The 20,763-nt window shown below is 43.7% G+C and overlaps 1 protein-coding gene across 2 annotated transcripts in view; it reads right to left on the reverse strand.

Moving 5' to 3' along the window:
• Positions 1-20,763, reverse strand: part of EFCAB11 (EF-hand calcium binding domain 11) — a 160,837-nt gene that overhangs the window by 46,526 nt on the left and 93,548 nt on the right. The window contains exon 6 of one of the 2 annotated variants that reach the window (XM_040477989.1): positions 12,190-12,487. The exons of the other annotated variant lie outside the window; for it this stretch is intronic. Coding sequence (XP_040333923.1) covers positions 12,484-12,487 — 4 coding nt within the window. The 3' untranslated portion in view covers positions 12,190-12,483. Of the gene's footprint in view, positions 1-12,189; positions 12,488-20,763 lie in introns of those variants that run through there. 2 annotated transcript variants of the gene reach the window in all.

The following is a 20,763-nucleotide window of genomic DNA, read 5'->3' on the forward strand; positions in this document are numbered from 1 at the left end:
TGTAGCGATCCAGGGTACGGCTAAGGGAGCAGACAGCTGAAGTGACGGAGGTGAAGGTCACTGAACTGAGAGCGTGGAGGAACTGAAGAGCTAAAGCGCCGGGGAGCCCCCAGATGATGTCAGGGCGTTGGGCCTGGGGGAGGCTCTAAGTGATTCAGGTGACGTGGAGGTTGGTGGATGACAGTGCAAAAGAGTAGGGTTTGTCACAGGGTAGGAAATGATGGTCTCCAAACAGCATCTTGCGTCTTGAGCTGTGTTTGCTCAAAAGACCACGTGAGCAGAGCTCTTAGGAAAGAGCCCAATGCCACTTAAAGCAAGAAGGCAGATGCAATGCTTTACTTGCCGGTTAAGGATGCGGCAAAGTTCATTTATGATGGGGGAAAAATGATCAGAGATGTCCTCTGACAGTCTGAAGGAGGGGAAAGTGAAGGTGGGTCCGAACAAAGGAAGATCAAAGTGGAATGGGGATGAGGCAACCGGAGAGAAGAGGGGCTTGTGGTTTTAACCGGATAATAGGGCCATGAGCCTGGTGGGATTAGGCGGGACCACGTGGTGTCAAAGACAAAGCCCCCTCCATCAGCATGTTGCAGCTTCGCCAACAGGAGAATCCATTATATGGGTTTAGAAATGGAACACAAGGCCTCTTTGAGGCTACAATAGGAAGAAATGGAAAAAAAAATACACTGACCTCCAGATTAGATCCACTAAGCATTAATGACAGATTTTTTAAAAAACATTTTGAGAGAGAGAGAGAGAGAGAGAGAGAGAGAGAGAGAGAGGCATGTGTACATGGGAGAGGGAGAGAGAGAATCCCAGGCAGGCTCCTGGAGCTCGACTCAGGGCTCTATCTCGTCACTGTGAGATCATGACTTGAGCTGAAATCAAGAGCCAGATGCTTAACCTACCGAGTCACCCAGGCGCCCCAGCAGATTTCTCATTTAACGGTGCCCTTGTACCATACTGTAGTTCACACTTAACACACATTCAACACAGGCATGCCCACATTTACCAACATTAGAAATCGAGAGGAATTAGGATATGTCATTAAAGAATGTTTCTGGAACAAATACCAAAGTCTTACAGATAATGCATGTTTAATAGAGGGCTATAGACTTGCAATCTGGAAATAGTATTCAATGGGTTAATTTTATATGGAAGCTGCTTGAGATATTTTTATTTCACAATTTCAACGAAGTTGTTTTATACTTTGTATAATTAACCTCAAGAGAAATAGATTTTGGAGACCAGCCTCTCTGTTGACCACTTAGCTGCCCCCCAACAAGCAACTGTCTCCATTACATCTGCCTTATCATTTCCTCTGATGCACAGCATGGCACACGCAAGTCTTAGGAAGCATCCCTTTCAGTAAGGAACAAATATCAAAATAAGCAAGGATTGGCATCTGTTAGCCTATGAATCTGGACTGTTAATTATGTAAGACAAACATGATGTATTCAAGAAAATAGTACCCATTCATCTGCCTTTTTTCAAAATGGAAAAGCACTACATTTAATTTGTGGTTCTCTGCATTTTAAATAGGCAACTCAATGAAGCAATAAATGTGTTCATAATGAATAGATTTTTCTACATAGGAAACTCTTAATGGCAGTAGCATAACTGAAGATTTAACCTGGTGAACATAAAAGTAAACAACAGAAACACATAAGGATAATTTGAATTGGCCAGAAAATAACATTTCAGCAAAAGAAAAAAAAATCACCATTGTTGAGAGTAATTTTTAGGTTGTGATATAAAAATGCATCACTGTGTAAAAAGATAAGACTGCTGTAATTAAATTACCAGTATCTAAAATAAGATACAGCTCTCTATGCATCCTGCCTCTCTCCTCATAACTGCTGAGCTTGGTCACTCTGGTGAGCCCCTCTGGCCTTCCTATCTCTTCATCTTCTTCCTCACGCTGCTGCGTTTTTTTCTTCTTTCTTTTGGTCCTTTCTCTAAACTCCCACTGTTCTCCTACTCCTAAACCTTTTCACTGAGCATCGTGGAACCTCCACTTCTAATTAAACTAATCTATGCTAATGCCCTCCCTACATCATGCCTTGATTGGAACTTGGTTCCCTGTTGGAGACATGGTTTCCTTCCACCTGCTCTCCAAATCTCCTCCCCTCCTGACTCTTCTGGAGCCTCGCTCTACTGATTTCCCCCTTCTCTCTTGTGTCGTTAATCTTCCCTCTTGAATGGGCTCCTCTCCACAGAATCATAATAATCTCAAATCAATCCCTCTCCGTTTTCCCACCTCCCACACCCTCTGCGATCTTTTCCCCTCTCTCTTCCACCAACCCTCTCCCCTCTCTTCAAGCTCTTGGAGCCTACCACTCCACAGACATTGTTCTGGGTACGGTCAATGATTCAATAACTTCCTTGTTGCTGAATCGAAAAGATACTCTTAATGCTCATATTACTGACCTCCTGACAGCACTGGTCACCCCTGATGCTTCCTCCCTTCTTGAAACTCTTCTCCCTCGGTCTCAATAACCCCATCTGTCTCTGGATCCCCCTAATTCTTTGGGTGCCTTTTATCCCCGGTTGGTGTGCCCTATGGTTCTCTCTTAGGCAGTCTTCCCTTCTTGCTTAAATCCTCTCTCTAAGAGATCTCACTCAGCCCCTGGCTTCAGTTGCTGTTCATATGCTGATGTCCCTCAAAATCTATGTCTCAAGTCCAGATTCACCTCCCCGCCAACTTCAGAACTGCAGATCCAAATGCTGAGTGGGCATCTACTCTTGGACAGCCTGAAGGTGGCCCAAATGGACTCCATCTTTCTCCTTTTTAAATTAAAACAATTTTTGTTTTTGTTTTTGAGAGACAGAGAGAGAGAGAGAGAGAGAGAGAGAGAGAGAGAGAATGAAGAATGAGTGGGGGAGAAGCAGAGAGAGAGGAGGAGGGAGAATCCCAAGCAGTCTCCATGCCCAGAGCAGAGGTCAACGTGTGGCTCAATCCCACGACCCTGGGATCATGACCTGAACCAAAATCAGGAGTCAGATGCTTAACTGACTGAGCCACCCAGGTGCATCTTCTCCTTTTTAAAGCTGTGCTTTTTATGTTCCCTCTGTCAGTGAACATTGTCATTACTCCCAAGTGCTAAACCTGAACTCTAGATTTGATCTTGATGTCTACCCCACTCTTCTCTAATCACAACCCAACTATTTACCTAGATCTGTAAACTTCTCCATGCAAAATATCTCTTACATCCATCCACATTTCCCCAACACCTCAGCCATACCATAGCCCAGACTCCATCAGCTCTCTTTCATGGCCACAATGACCCCCAAGCAGTCCCCCTACCTCTAGATATCCATTCTCTATAGTCAGGGAGATCTGTCTAAAACACAATCTGATGTCACTCTCCTTTCTTAAAAACAGTCCAAGATTCTCCATTTCCCCTAGAAGGAGGCCCTAACAAAGCCCCTTGTAATCTGGCTGCCGTCCTCTAGCCTGGCTTCATAGCTTGCCTCTACTCTGTGCTCCAATTACACTCGACTTCCTTTATTTCTGCAATGAAGCCATGATCTCTTGCATGGGGATCTGTACATGCTTTTCCATATATCCAAAGCAATCAACCTCTCTTCTTTGCCTGGCTAACTCTTATTCAACCTACAAGAATCAGTAGAGGGCGCTTGGGTGGCTGAGTTGGTTGAGCATCTGACTCTTGATTTGTGGCTCATGATGCCAGGGTTCTGGGATCAAGCCCTGCATCAGGCTCTGCGCTGAGCGTGGAGGCTGATTGAGATTCTCTCTCTCTGCCTCTGCCCTTCTCTCCCACTTGTGTGTTCTCTCTCTAAAGTATACATGTTAAAAAAAAAAAAAAAAAAAGAAACAGCAGAGACATTACTTCCTGCGGAGTCGTCCTTACAACAGGGCCAAGTGCCCCAGCAATGTGCTCCCATGTCACCTGGTGCTTCTCCCATCACTGCACTTCCCACACTCCATGGGAACTACTGTTTAACTGTAGGTGACCATTAGTCCTGTGGGCAAGTTCCACGTCTGTCCAGTACACCACACTGTCCCTGCGTGAGCCCAGGCCCAGGTATGGTAGGTACTCAATATACACTAGATCTGTGGTTCTCAACACTTTGTGGCTTCAGGATTCCCTTACACTCTTAAAACTCGAGAGCCCTAAAGAGCTTCCGTTTTTATAGGCTTTATCAATATTTATCATACTAGAAGTTATAGCTGAGAAAATTTCAAAATATTACTTCATTAAAAATGACAATAATTTCACTGCACTTTTAACCAAAATAACATGTTTTTAAATGAAAACTAGGTAAATTTTCCAAAACAAAACAGCGAGAAGAGATTTTATATTCGTGCAAGTCTTTTCGATACATCGCTTAACAAATTACAGTTAGGTTCTCGTATCTGCTTCTGAATTCCCTTTGTGGTGGTATGATTGTAGTATGTAAGGAAAAATACAGTTTACACAGACATGTAGCTGAAAGGGTAGGAGTATTTTAATAGTCTTTTCAGATAATTGCAGATATTCTTTTCTGATGCTAGACTGTAACTCAATATGTGGTAGTTTCTTAAAGGCTGGCTGCAGTGTAGAATATGAAACCATATCAATTAACTTTTCATACTCTGTTACATTAAAATCCAGTGGTATATCTTGTACTTTCAATAGATCCTTTACCCAAGCACGATTTTGTAATATCATGCATTGGTTATCTGAGAAATATTAATTCACTGAGTTACACAGATCTTCTAAATGTTAACACCTTTCATTATACAATATTAAAAAAATCACATTTGTTAATATCACCATTGAATTCACCAGAAAAGTCTTTACATATTGAGAAACTGTCAAGCTCACAGTGGTGGATACAAGTTTCCCAAATTCTAATTTTCACTTGAAAGCTTGAATTTTATCATTGGCAACAAACACTGTCAGTTGTTTTTCTTGAAATGACAGGCTCACATCGTTCATTTTTGAGAAAATGCTGACCAAATACTCAAGTCTGAGTAACGATAGCTTGTCAGTCATTCTTTCAAATAAAAATAGTGTTTCATTAAAACAGTAGCCGGTTCAGATCTCAACTTAAAGAGCTTTTCCTGGAGACAACCATTATGCTTTGGCATGTAACCCAAATGCTGTACAAATACTTCCTAGCATATTAAAAAGATGTGTGCTTGAGGACTGAGATTTAATAAAATAATTTTTTTAACGTTTTTTTTTTTTTAATTTTTTTTCAACGTTTTTATTTATTTTTGGGACAGAGAGAGACAGAGCATGAACGGGGGAGGGGCAGAGAGAGAGGGAGACACAGAATCGGAAACAGGCTCCAGGCTCTGAGCCATCAGCCCAGAGCCTGACGCGGGGCTCGAACTCACGGACCGCGAGATCGTGACCTGGCTGAAGTCGGACGCTTAACCGACTGCGCCACCCAGGCGCCCCTAACGTTTATTTTTGAAAGAGAGAGAGAGTGCAGGCAGAGAGAGAGGAAGACACAGAATCCGAAGCAGGTTCCAGTCTCTGAGCTGTCAGCACAGAGCCCGATGTGGGGCTCAAACCCACAAGCCATGAGATCATGACCTGAGCTGAAGTTGGAGGCTTAACCAACTGAACCACCCAGGAGCCCCTAGTAAAATAATTCTTATTGCTTCACCAAGGATATTCTTTTTTTTTTTTTTTTTTTAGTGTGTATTTATTTTTGAGAGAGAGAGAGAGAGAGAGACACAGAGAGAGAGTGAGCATGAACGGGGGGGAGGGGAGCAGAGAGAGAGGGAGACACAGAATCCAAAGCAGGCTCCAGGCTTCAAGCTGTCAGCACAGAGCCCGACACGGGGCTTGAACCTGTGAACCCCGAGATCATGACCTGAGCTGAAGTCAGACACTCACTCAATCGACCGAGCCACCCAGGCGTCCCTCACTAAGGATATTCTTAAGTGAGACTGGCAATTTTTCCCCCCCACCGAGGGGCAAGGTGATGCAGAACGAAATGATTACGAGCACAGTTCGGTGCTACTGCCTTGATTCATGCTACAGACCGGCAGAACAGTTCCTGTGGGTTCATCTACCACAGCTTTTGCAGCACCGATGCAAATGTCAGCAGTGTGAACCAAGGTAAACAGTGCCCGAGCATCAGGAAAGTCGTTTTGACCTCACACACCCCGTCGGGCATGGATCATCTGTAGAGGGCCTCTGGGCCAGATGAATGACACAAGGAAGGAGATACAAGTCAGCTTGGGTGCCTGCGACAACACTGCCCGGGGCCCTGGCTCTCCCCACCGGACCTCCATCCTGAGCTCCTTCCGCGGAGCTCATTCTCCTGCTCTTTACTCTGGGGCTTTTTGATTGCTTCCTTCCACCCAACCCTTGGTTTTGCCTCGACCCTGGGGTGCTGACACCTGTGCCTTAATAAAGTCCTGGCTGCAACTCAATTTTCTGGCTGCATTTTTGTTATTATTTCTGGGACCCGGCTTTGGATATCAGCCCTCTGGCCCCAGGCCCCACGATAAGGAGTAAGGCAAATCCTCCTCGGCATTTTTTCTGGACGATTCTGGGATGGACTGTGTAGGTTTACTTCTCACTAGCTCTGTCTCACACTGTGCACTCTAGAGGAGGCGGGATTAGAGGGATTAGGGATTTGGTACAAAAGGATAATGTTTAGGAAGATACCTAACTTGGGAGGTAAAACAAAACTGTCTTGCTGGTTGTCTTCTTGAAAGATAAGATGAAATATTCTTTTACTCTTGCAGATATGGGTCAAAATAAAAAAAAATCAAGTGGTCAATGAACATATGCTAAAAGAAATGCTCAACATAGAACAGTTTTGAATTGTGTGCTCATCCATTTCTCTTCCATCACTACTTTATGATTATGCATCAGAAGTTCATCCAAGTATGAGACTTTGGTAAATGCATCTTTTAAATATGAAAGTTAGAGTTGGGCGTGTACAGGACAAGGTTTTTTTTTTTTTTTTTTTTGCTGAAAACAGCTTTCAGCAAATAGCAAATTATTTAGAAGCAAATTAATATGATTTTCAAGGAGGTCTGTCCCATTGAACAAATCATTTTTTATCATTACAAAAGAAATGCTTTCTTCTCTTGGCATACCTCTTATATTACTTTTCTGAGCATTCTTGAACTAAGGCTTCCTTGTACTTTGAACAGCCAAGCTCTATCACAGTAATGTATCTGTGTGAAACAAACCTCCAATATTTCTAAGAGTCAGTGATAGAATGAAATGCTTTTCATGTCATTGCTCAGCTCTCTTCAAAATGAGCCCAGAGGCTTAACTTCAAGGGGCTTTGGGAAGATATCTCTCTCTGCCCCTGTCAGTGAGGGGCACTGTTGTAGGAAAGCAGAGATTTATGGGGTGATGGTTGCTCAAAGGCATGTGAGGTGTATTCCATGGAGAAGCAGGCTGAAGATGGAGAGATAGAGGCCAGTCAGGAGCCGTAGTCCCAATGGTGTGTCTATGGGACAAGGACAAGGGATCTCAAGGGTGGCTAGTTTCCCATTCCTTCATAAACAGGAATATACTGATGTCCTACATGAGGCTGACCTGGGTCTCCGAGACATTGAGAGGCAGTTTTGCATAGTGAGGGTCTGGAGTTTTAGAGGCAGACCACCTGGGTTTGAATATTGGCTCCATCATTTATAGGCTGAGTGACCCTGGACAAAGGAGTTTTCTAATCTGTGTTCATCTCGGAGAGTTGTTCTAAGGCTGTAAAGATACCATCTACATAAGGTGCTTAGCATAGTAGCTGGCATGTAGCAGGTGCTTAACAAATGACAGCTATTATTATTCACATTATTCTTCTGAAAGCATAAGCTGTGCATCTCCTAGAAGGAGAAGAAACAGATCTAGGACTTTTATATTCTTTTGCTACCAATCCCCAGGGAGAGGATCCTGAGGAAAAGAAGATTCTATCAGATCTCTCGGGCACCAATTAAAGAACACGCCGCTCTCCATCAGGAGGATTTACACCCTCACTGGGAGGCACATCTCTAGGCATAAACATCTGGATTCCTAACAAAGAATTATGAGAAGATACAGTCTTGTTGGGTGAAGAGTTGGGAGGATACCAGCCAGTGTCAGGTCTCAGTCAGAACTCTAGGCCTAGAGTCCCTTGATCTCCCCAATTTTGATAAACTTCATCTGTACTCTGCTTCAAAGACTGACCTTCCACGCTAGACCAGGGGCCTTGTCAATGACACAGAACTTCTCTACGTATGAATTATCCAGTGTGAAGATCCAATCCACTGTATACAGCTCCCCACTCCTACAGCTCTATTGCTCTTTGATTCTCAAGTTCTTTCAGCATCTTTTGAGACTCCTAGGACCCTGACCATTCTACATTCTCTTAGTCTTCAAGTACCTGTCTGGTTTTACTTTTTCTCTAGTTGGCCTAGAGTCTCTGATGCCATGCCTTTAGTTATATGGACCATTATCCTCAACGCTCCACCTGCTCCTTCTTCTAGCCCACCCAACCTACAAAGCCCAAACCCAGTACTGATCCAGTCATAGTTCCTCAAACAGGTTTTGGATCCCATTCCACCCGCCTCTTAAGGGACTTGGCTCCTTCTGCCTCCACTTCTACGTATTATTTCTTCCTAACACATCTATGTTATGAAATATCTCTCCAGATTCCAAATTCTTCTCTAGCATCTTCGTCTTCAAAAATAGTTTTACACCAGTTCCCTCCACTTCCTCCTCATCAATTCACTCCTTAACCCAAAAAGCAAGCTGGCCTCTGTTTCCATGATCTTATCCAAACTGCTTTTCTTGAGGTTGGTCATATCACCAAATCCAAGAAATCCTCTTTAATTGGCATGTCCAACTGCTGACACTGCTTCCTCTCCTAAAGGGTATTTCCCTTTAACATATCCAGGCTGCATCACATTCTTCTCACTCTAGAGACCCTTGCAGTGTGACCGCATTCAAAGCTAAGACTTCCACAACTCACAGGATTCAGAAACTGATACCGTGGACCTTAGACGTCTCTGCTGACTGGAGACCCCATATGCACACTGGTTAAGAAGGCAGACTCTGAACTCAGATAAACCTGCATTCCAACTCCTGTCTCTGCACTGACCAGCCATCCAGCCATGAGAAAGTTACTTCGCTTAAACCTCAGGCTCCTGAACTACAGAATGGGGTAATTATATCGCTGGTATCCACCTCTAGAGTTCTCTTGGGGATTAAATTAAATAATGCATGGAGAAGCATATAATTAACACTCCATAACGTTAGCGATTGTTGTTATTACAGGATTCTCTACCCAAAACTCCCGAAGGAACTCAAACTTCACCTCAAATCACAAAATCAACTTAATGCCCTCATGCTCCTCCTTCATTACAGTAATCATCATAATAGCTTCTGTCTCTCAAGGATACATTTTGACAACTGATCTGTAAGCTAAATATTAGTGACCCTATTTCCTATATATATATATATATATATATATATATATATATATATATATATATAAAACAACTGAGGTTTAGAGAAGTTAATTACTCTGCTGGAAGTGACAAGAAAACGACAGTTACGATTCAAACCCTGGCCCTTCTGACTCCAAAGTTAATGCTTCCTCGCTCCGGTAAACCACATCAGTGTTCGAGTCCCAAGCCCAAACCCAAGACCTTTATTTTGGACTTCTTCCCGTCTCTCTCAGCTATGTCGTGTGCTGGGGAACTGGTGTTCATGAGAGAAAATTCCCTGATTTGTAACACTTGCTGATTTCCAGCTCCCAAGGCGATGTCTGAATGTGAGCTGAGCAAAGATGGGCAGAACTGGCATGGGAGCCCTCATGGGCCAGCTCTGGCACACCGTTGGTTCCAGTGAGGCCCTGAATCCTGTTCATTTGGATCAAGATAGTTTGACTGAAAGCAATTTGCCAGAAACAACTTACTCAAAATGACGTTGGTGAAAACAACGTGTTAAAACGATGTGACTAGAAAAGAATACCATTCAGCGATCGGCTACACACGTTTTCTCTGTTCTACGCTCTTCCTGAGTGACTTACTTCTGGCCAATTATTGTCCAGGATGTCCAAGCAGAGGCTGTTGGTGGTAAGGTCACAGCCTCTGCAGCCTCCAGGCCTCTCGGTCTTCCCTGTCTGGGCTCCAGGTACACAGGAAACTTCCCATTCCTCGGGGGCCAACACCTCCTAGCCTCCCGGTCTCCGCTCGGGCCTGGAATGTCCTTCTGTCCACCCCATCATCTCTGCCTGGCTGACTCCTCTTCCTCATCTTTCTGAGTAGGGAACCGCCACGGGGGATACTCAACAAACTAAATGTCAAACAGCGAGAATTAAGGTGGAATTTTGTACGTGTCCAACGACTGGCAGACTGCTTCAACACGTTTTGCTAGTTTTTCACAACATATGGTATGACCCTATTTCAATAGCAAAGGGTGCACACGGATATAGAAAAGGATCTGGGAACTTAGTCTCCAGGGGGTTTAGCAGTGATTTTCTAAATAACAGGTGTGATTATGTGAGGGTTTTTCCCCCCCTTTGGTCTATAGTTTCTATAGTAAGCATGCATTGCTTCTATAATAATAAAAAAAAAAAGCCTATTTCTGTAAGATATTTTTATTGTTAATGTCTTTGTATTTCAATTGTTCACTACTGTAAACAATTCTGGACTGGCTGCCCATTCATTGGATAGAAAAAGAGCTTGGAAAATAATGAAAAATGGGTAATTTTTAAGACCACAGAAATCATCACATGGTGTACAAAAAACCACCAGAATGGAAGAAACCAGACTCCAGAGAGGTTCACTTTCAACGGCAGTGTGATTTCAGCAAGATTATTGGGTTGACTAAATTATATTTGGCCAAATTCTATGCTACTGTTAACTCTTCCTCCTTGAAATCTTTTATGATTCTTCAGATTTTTGCCTTTTTCATTTCCTTTGTTACCAGGTTAAAGAAACAACCAGATTCCTTATGGTACACAGACGTGTTGTGATCAGAGCTTTACCTAGTTCTTGGCATCCCTCTTGCTGCACTTTCCACTTCACCCCCTTCTCCCCAGTCACCCACTGGCCAGCCTTGAGCTCCTTGCTCCAGTAACGCAAACTCTACGTCCCTGAACACGTCATGTGGTTTCAGTTCTCTGCACCTCTGTACGAGCTGCATCCCCTGAGATGCCTTTAAAACACACACATGCACGCACACCCCGTAATACAAAGCAGTTACTCACACTGCAAAGTATTCCTGTTAATCCTATCTGCCTTATGGATATGACTGCGTCTTCTTCACTCGGGTGTTTGGAGTGTCTCCGGACCTCTCGCACCCAAAGTATGGTTTGCACACCCGCAGTGTCAATATTCCTTGCAAGCTTGTGACATATGCAAATTTTTCAGGCCCCACCACACTATCTACTGAGGCAGAAACTACGAAGATGGGCCCCAGGAAGGATGTTTTAAAAGCCCTCCAGGGGCGCCTGGGTGGCGCAGTCGGTTAAGCGTCCGACTTCAGCCAGGTCACCATCTCGCGGTCCGTGAGTTCGAGCCCCGCGTCAGGCTCTGGGCGGATGGCTCGGAGCCTGGAGCCTGTTTCCGATTCTGTGTCTCCCTCTCTCTCTGCCCCTCCCCCGTTCATGCTCTGTCTCTCTCTGTCCCCCCCCAAAAAAAAAACGTTGAAAAAAAAATAAATAAAAGCCCTCCAGGTGTCTCTTAAGCACCTAAGGTTTGAGAAGCACTGCTCCAGGGAATCGGTAATGTTGGCTGAATGAACTGATGGTGAAGAACCTGGAACGCTCCTTTACGTTTTTTTAAGACCTACATTCATTCCAAGCTTTTGCTTTTGTTGATGTCAGTCCACACACATTTGTATGTTCGTAAACAAAATGAGTAACCAACCTTTTCAAAACGTCCAGTGAAATTTTACTTAATTATTGGATCACTTTGGACAATAAACTTTCTCCTCCAAAATGAGACAGTTAACATAGGGCTTCATTTATTATTATTAGCTATCGCTTAGTAGCTAACTGTGCATCACAGTTCTGAATTTTGGTTGGAGGAGCGGAACCCCAGGAAGTTACAGACACAGTGTCTCGCCTAGCACCCCGCAGCAGTTTAGTGGGAGGCCAGGCTCAGACTAAGCAGCTTCAGAATTTCCATTTACACTGAGCCCATTGAGTCACTCACAATGCTGCTGTTCCTTCAGGTGGATCACAGTAATTAACGTGGTGGAGAGACCTTGGAAGGTTACAGTAAACACTTTATTTTGTGGTCAGGCAGTTAAATGTGTAAAGGTCCCTACCCTCTATCTGATCATTACTTAAAGGACATTCCTATCGGGCCAGAAGTGATTTGTTAGTGCTGTAATATAGGCAGCCTTTTCACATCTCCCTCTGTAGCTGCTGGAATCTTGGCTCTCACCCAAATGCCCCACTTGGGTTTTGTTCAGGAAAGATTTTCTCCAGCTGCTTTATTTGTTCCACGATTACATGTATGAGCTTCCAGAATGTAGAAGATCACAAGTCAAATGAAAGGCTTCAGTTCCCAATTCACCTAAAGAGATAAAATTCGAAACCAAGGAAACAACAAAACATGGCTAAATGAAGGGCTAAGTATAAATGAGACTGAACAGTATTCCTACTAAAATGTCAGCACGCGCCAAAGCACAGAAGGAAAATAGACACTGTGGGGGTAATCAGAGTATCCTTGTGCTCCACGTATGGTCACACTTGCAAAGGGATTCATATTTCTTCTTTACCATTTACAATTCGAGGCAAAGCAAGCTGACAAAAACAAAAGAGCTTCGTATTTAAAAATAAACAAAAACTTCCACGGCCATGTTCATAGCAGCGTATGTCACAAAGAGCTAAAAAGGTGGAGGCGGCCCCACTGTCCCTGGACAGATGGATAAACAAGTGTGCTGTCCACATACGATGGAATATTATCCAGCCTTTAAAAGGAAGGCAATGCTGGGGTGCCTGGGGGGCTCAGGAGGTTAGGTGTCTGATGCTTGATTTCAGCTCATGTCATGATCTCAACGGTTCATGAGATGGAGCCCTGTGTCGGGCTCTGTGGCAGAGCCTGCTTGGGATTCTCTCTCCGTCCCTCTCCCTCCCTCCGCCCCTCCCGTTAGCATTCTTTCTCAAAATCAATAAATAGTTTTTAAAAATGGTTAAGATCGTTAAAAAATAAACAAGAACAACTACATAAACTGTCCTAAGGATTGAAAGAGTACATTCAGATATGACATTTGGGCATCCTGGAGATTGGCCATCATTCACACTGAGAGCCTGGGGATCAAGATGAAGAGACGCAGGTCTGAGGGGAAAGGGCGGCTGGTTACTTGTGACAGATGGAAGAGTAAGTGAAGACTATGCAGATAAAGACCTATGGGTCATAGGGCAGGAAAGGAAGATGACTATTAGCATAAAAATAGAGGCTGACCCCCCACAAAAATCATCAAAGGCCAACGACATCTGGAAACCTAAAAAGCAAAAATTTGAGGGCTCACGAATCTCACAATATATACTGGAAAGTATTTCAAAGTCCACAGAGTCCAAACATCAGTTCAGCTTCAAACACATCACACACACTTGTCAGTGTCGTTAAGCCACACGGTCTCTCTACATCACAAACGGGACAGCTGATGAATGTAAAGAACATCAAACACGGTGAGACCTTCAGAATGTTGCCCCTAATCAGTGAAGATGCTCTTATCTGAAGCAATCTGGACCAAGAGCCAATCGGCTAATTTTTCAAAAGTCTGTTGAAAGGGAGGAAACACATAAAAAACGGTACATAAGGCTGTGGATGCTGCGGGTGTTGCCGTCAGATCCCCCAGCTGCTGGAACTGTTACCTGCTGAGAGTTCAACTGAGAAATTCAAGGGGCTCACCCCCAGCCAGAGGAAGTTGCCTCACTAAGGCTGATGGCCCCCTTTCCCCAGGGGCAGCCCACACCCATTGCCTGGTCAGTGCAGGAGGACAAGCACCGATCTCTCTGCTACATCTCTGTGCCTTAGTTTCCTGTATTTAAAATAAAGAATAATATTTGCCTCACGGATTATGGAGATTGAGGGATACGGTGCAAGTTGCACAGTACCAATCACATAATAGATGCTCAATCAATGCTGGCAATATCTATTTTTATACAGTAGAAGAAGCTGTCTTATCCAGTTCACCAGCTTAAAAGAAGCTTCCAGTCCCATATGCAAAGCAGTCCTGCAGTTGCCCAGCACTGGGTGGTGAGCCCAGCATTCCCTATGGCATTGGTGCAATTCACTATCTGTTAACCCTGCCTCCCCGGCTCCCGTACAGGCCTGGGTCCAGGAGCACCTTCAACAAACCTCCTGCACACTTGTCTCTATCTCGGGGTCTGTTTCCCAGGGCCCAATCTACACACATCCATAACTGAAGTGTTTAATTTTAAATTTGAAATATAAGCCTGCATTTGTTCCCTGAAGCTGCGGTTTATGTCAAAGCCTGCAATCTTTGAGACCAGGTCCATGGATCAGCATGCCTTCTCCTCTTTCTTATATAAACTACACTGGAAATGAATTACCTATGATTTCCTACTTTGGTTTCCTGAAAGTATGCAAACTGAAAGACCACTAGAAGGCAATCTAGATGTGGAATCCCTCTAAATATTTTTTTACCCACCCTCCCGCCCTGCAATCTAACAGTTATTTCACCCACAGCTAATGTGACAGCTTTTTCTAAAAATTTAAAAACTAATAAAATACACATTACATAATATTTACCTTCTTAACCATTTCTTTTTTTTTTAATTTTTAAAAAAAATGTTTATTTTTGAGAGGGAGACAGAGCGTGAACAGGGGAGGGGCAGAGAGAGAGGGAGACACAGAATCCAAAGCAGGCTCCAGGCTCTGAGCTGTCAGCAGAGAGCCTGACTCGGAGCTCGAAGTCATGAACTGCGAGATCATGACCTGAGCCAAAGTCGCATGCTTAACCGACTGAGCCACCTAGGCATCCCTGGCATAGGTAGGTTTGAGAACAAGCAACACAAACAGGTTTGGGAACAAATACACCTCAGTTGGAGTAGAAGTACAGGAGTGTACTAGAGACGAGCCTCCCAATGACAAGCAGTCAACATGTTATGGGCATCTGCAGGACTGCTTTGCATAGGGGACTGGAAGCTTCTTTTAAGCTGGTGCACTGGATAAGACAGCTTCTTCTACCGTATAAAAATAGATATTGCCAGCATTGATTGAGCACCTATTATGTGATCGGTACTGTTCAACTTGCACCGTATGCCTCATTCTCCATAATCCGTGAGGCAAATATTATTCTTTATTTTATATGCAGGAAACTAAGGCACAGAGAAGTACTCAAGCAATTTATCCAAAGTCAAACCACTAAGAAGTAGCAGGACTGACATTTTCAAGTTGGTGTGAACCAAAGCCTGTCCCCACTCCACCGGCCACACTGGCTCTCCAAATGAATATTAAATAAAAGGGGCAAAAGGTTAGAAATGTAAGAAGTGATCCTTCGTTTTCTACTGGCATTGTATACAATGACAAAAATATGTCACGTTTATTTTTTTTAAGAGTATAATTAAACAAGGAATGCACTTAAAGGATCCTCATAACACAGGAGCGAAGGCAGTGCAATCGGCAATTGTTATTTGTTTACATAGGAATAATTTCGGTTAATGAAAGACGGAAGTGTTAGGCAGCATTTGCAAGGAAAGAACTGAAGTCAGACGTTTTAATTGTGCTCTCAGATGAATACCTACACAAAATAAGGTGGAAATTTTATAGAGCATAATAAAAGCTAAGCGTGTTACATCTCAAGATAACTCTTTGAATTAAAAAAGAAAACAAAAAACAAAACAGAAAGCCAGCACATCTAAAACAATTCAGAGTCAGCTAGCAAGTGACTAATCAAAGATGTCTCATTACAACCAACTGCACCAACACCCACGTAGAAAACCCAAGCTATAGTTTTTTCTTTAGAAGTATTTTCCCAAGAAAATAAAGCATGAATTCGTGGTTGTCTTTTAAAAAGAAAAATGAGTGACATTTCAACACAGATACACACAACATTGTAAGCCAACATCCCCCCGCCCCACCCACCCACCCAAAAGGAGGTATATAAGACTGCCAGATCATAATGAGTAGAAGCAAGCTCTGTGTAAGAACCTATGGGAGGCTGGCAGAGAGAAGGGCCCTCGTCTTCCAGGGCCATGTGGCAACTCCCTTTTACAACCTCAAGCAGGAGGTCACTCATTGCTCCCCAAGACGTCCAGGACACTGACATATGTGTGGCAGCAGAGGAGACTGCCAATAGCACAGTACAGCCCAGAAAGGCTACCTGTGCCATTCGGCTCTTTTCTGTACCAACAATCCATGAAATGGGACATCAACAGACACACATCTAAGACCCAGGCGCGCTCCCAGATATCCGGGGGCAACTTCTTTTTACTGGAGCCATCTGACCTCCACGCCCATTTCTAGATGGATGAACACCTTCCTTGGACATCAATCCCAAATTGATGCAATCATCAGTCCCACACTTGCTCTCCCCTAGTGTCTGTCTCTGTCACACTGAATGGAGCCACCATTCACTCAGACGACCAGCACAGAGCCTGGGAGCCCCTAGTTCCCTCCACTGCACATCCTATCACTACGGTCCTCTGGATTTGGATGCAAAACCCCATTTCATGCATCTGCTGTTTCTCCATTCCCGTAGTTTGGGGCCTGAACTCTTGCAAGAAGACCTCTTCTTAGTACTGACCAGATTGGCCAAGGGCTCTGACACATAATCTCCTTATTTACTGGGTCCCCACTTTTACCTAGATACCATGGTCGATTCCTTCATCACCCAGGGTAGACTCTCTGGGAAAAAAATAGGAAAAGCGATGGGATTTCCCTTAGCACTTACAGAGGAATTTTTAGCATCCCACTGAGAGGCAGAAAAACATCAGGTAACACCAAAAATTCGCTTTTAGCCCAAACACAATAGGCCAGCTGATTCTCAAGATCCTTTTAGCCAATCGAAAAACTATCTCCTGGCACTCTCTTAAACCACAGTGACTCATTCTGGGTCAACACAGAAATACCTCCTACATAATTTCTCCCAGGTAAGATCTGTAAGGATGCTCCTGGGGCCTCCCGGCACAGTTGCCTCATGGAATCTTCCCAAGAGCATCTGTGCCGAAGCATAGACTGCAGCCCCGAATCTGAATCCCAAACTCTGCCACTTGGTAAGTGTGGGCCTTCGGTCAAATTGCACATTTTTTTCAGAAAAAAAAAGAAGATAATGGTACTCACTGATAAATATGGCTTGTTAAGTTTAACGACAATAAACATCGGCTGAGGGCCCTGCCTCCAGCACCTGGGACTGAAGGTGAACGTTCCAGCTCTACCCTAGAGTTTCAGTCTAGTGGGGCAGAGAGAGTACAAGAGGGAGGAAAGACCGACTGGGGACGATGGAGAAGAATTGAAAGAGAACTCGTTGAAAATGAGGTAAGTAGGTACAAACCCGATGCCTGATACCTGGCTCGCTTAATAAATGCCTTTTGGTTGATTTTTAACCCCTCCATCCCACTAAGAGGTCAGTTAGGTCAGCTGTGACTGACCTAACTTTTCTTTTATCTTTTTGAAAGTTCACATATATAAAATCACCAACAAAATATCTGATGGTCACTGGCTCCGTTTTTGGGAGAAGCTCCCCTTTCCCTTTAAGATGCTCCTCTCTGACGGCTTCTTATTTCTGGCACCTGCTCTTAAAATCATCCACGTGTACCGTGTAATTGGTGCTCACTGGTTCACTGGGAAACCGTTTTCTCAAACTTCTTCCCACCTCCATTAAGAAGGTTCCTCAGAGGGGTGCCTGGGTGGCGCAGTCGGTCAAGCGTCCGACTTCAGCCAGGTCACGATCTCGCAGTCCGTGAGTTCGAGCCCCGCGTCGGGCTCTGGGCTGATGGCTCGGAGCCTGGAGCCTGCTTCCGATTCTGTGCCTCCCTCTCTCTCTCCCCCTCCCCTGTTCATGCTCTGCCTCTCTCTGTCCCAAAAATAAATAAAAAACATTGAAAAAAATTTTTTTTTAAAAAAAGAAGGTTCCTCAGAGAAGATACGTTCTGAATTGATTTCTAGACAGGAAAAGCTTGTAGTCTGGAATGCAGAGAGAAAATGACACCTTTTGATTCTAACACTTCATGATTTTTACCACCGTACCTCATTATCTTACATGATCTGTTATGTTACACAAGAGAAGAAAAAGGAAGTAGACACCGGAACCAATAAAGCGAGAACCAGAAATTCGGATATCCAACATCTGTTCATGGATAAGAAATGAAATGAATAATTTGGTTCACGGTTGCTTCTACGTTCTGGACAGTATCACAGGCAGCAAACAGTGTTTTATGTTATAAGCTGTGGTGGTTTTAAGCCACATCTGCAAATTATTTAAGGCCTAATAGCCCTCCCTTTAAGTGTGGGCACTGGGATTTCCTCCACGCTCTCCCCCTCCTGGCTCACTCAATCAGCCCTGACGAGAGAGCCTCCTGTAAACAACAGGCACTAAATAAATCACCAGGTGTCTGAGTGAGCCACCCCGTAAGCGAATCCTCCAGCCCCAGTCAAGACTTCAAATGACTGTGACTCTGGCCAACATCTTGAATGTAGCTTCGTGAGAGGACGTGAGCCAGAGCCGCCAGCTAAGCCACTCCCAGATTCCTGACCCACAGGTACTGAGATGCTAAGTGTTTATTGCTTTAATCTGCTCAGTGTCAGGGTCATTTGCAGTGCAAAAAATAGATAGCCAAGACTCAAGTCAGTAGGGGATTAGGGATAGGGTTTTTGTCATCAGGATAGCAGAATTTCCTTCATTAAAAAACAATTCCCTCAATTTCTTTTCTCTGGAGCACAGAATTGTGAGTGGCAAGACAACACAGAGTTAATGCTGGTTCTATTCCTTCCTGCTTCAAGTCTCCCACCCCCCAAAAGAAACTACAGTTTGAAATACTGGAACTAGAGAACAAAGAGATAGTGATGGGTTGTAACTTCTTAAAAAAAACAAGCAAGCAATTTAAACAAGGTGTATGGCACATAGGCGAGTCATAATGAAAGCAAATGACTCATTACTAAATTGTAAGAATTGGGCAAATAGAGCAAAGTAATCCTAGACAACAAAGCATGGGTTTTGAGCGTTATCAGAACTAGTGATCAGGGCGTTCAAACAATTTCATTTATTTAAAAATGTAATTTCTGGGGCGCCTGGGTGGCGCAGTCAGTTAAGCGTCCGACTTCAGCCAGCTCACCATCTCGCGGTCCGTGAGTTCGAGCCCCGCGTCGGGCTCTGGGCTGATGGCTCAGAGCCTGGAGCCTGTTCCCGATTCTATGTCTCCCTCTCTCTGCCCCTCCCCTGTTCATGCTCTGTCTCTCTCTGTCCCAAAAATAAAATAAACGTTGAAAAAAAAATTAAAAATATAATTTCTTATGGGTAATGTGAATCAGTGTTTAAAGTTTCAAGGTATCATATCTGCTACCAAAAGAAAGGACATTTTATTATTTATCTCAAAATTGGGGTTCATTTATTCACAATCATTTATACCTAATTTCTGCCAGAAATTACCCTAGAGCTTGGGAATGAACTGACAGAAACTATCGTCTCTGACATCCAGGAACTCACAGAAGGTAGACAAATGTGTCTCCCGTGAACAAGACCTATGGGGAGATTTTAAAATGTGGATGCACATTTCTAGAAACTCAAATACCAAAGGCGGGGGAGTGGGACCCGGAGATCTCCATGTTTTTAAACTCATAATCAATTCCAATGCTTAGGCTGGCGTCTCTCCACTGGAGGGGTGGACAATAATAACAGTATGGCCCAAGTCATGGGGATGAGAGGTACAGGGAAGAGAACAGAGTTCTCTTGATCTCTGATGATACTGTAATAGTGTTGTAGGGTGACACATGGTAGCTGCATTTGTGGTGAGCACAGCATAACCTACAGAGCTGCTGAATCTCTATATTGTACACCTGAAACTCATATAACATTGTGTGTCAACTATATTTCAATTTTAAAAAGTAGAATGCAACCCATTTATTCGATCATCAAATATTTACTGAACACCCGATCTGTACTGGAGGTGCTTGGTGCTGGGGGGGTACCACTGAATACGGGGAAAATAGGCACCACGAGGTCAGGGTAAGAAGGTAAGAGCTGGCCACATGAAGGGGGAGATGATGGTCCCTCATAAGCGGAGGATACACTACCTTTAGGGAACAGGGAAGGGGGAGCATACAAGGAACCCGACCACATCTTCAAATTTGGAACCATACTACATGGTAGGCTTGATGATTAAGTTAAAGAATAAAGTAGTAGATTCATGCATTCTGAGATTTTCCATTGGAAAGAGACCTAATTTTTCCTCTACTATAATCCTCTCACTTCAAAAATGAAAAACTCTAGATGTTGACCCAAGGTCATGTAAAAAGACAGGCACAGAACCTAGTTCCTGTGACTCCAGTTCTAATGTACTTTATTCTTGACTGGCTCCTCTCAGGAGTAAATGGTGTCTTCAAGAACCAGAATGAGGCCAAAGTATATTTCTCAATTCTAAAAAGCTGTGTCATTACTATAGCATACTATCTCAGAAGCTATCAATCTGGGTCATTTTTGAAAAGATACAATCAAGAAAGAAAAAGTAAGGTGGATGTAAAAACCATCTTTGAAGCTATTTTGGTTGCTACTGTCGGAAAATGTCTGAATTTAAAGTCTAGTAGGCATAAAATAAGCTTACAGAAAATACCAGTTTTGGAATCTGAATCAATGACCTAGAAATAAATCTCAGAAAGGGATAAGC

Source organism: Herpailurus yagouaroundi, unplaced genomic scaffold (assembly GCF_014898765.1).
Source record: "Herpailurus yagouaroundi ecotype Mexico unplaced genomic scaffold, PumYag 141, whole genome shotgun sequence".
Classification (NCBI taxonomy): domain Eukaryota; kingdom Metazoa; phylum Chordata; class Mammalia; order Carnivora; family Felidae; genus Herpailurus; species Herpailurus yagouaroundi.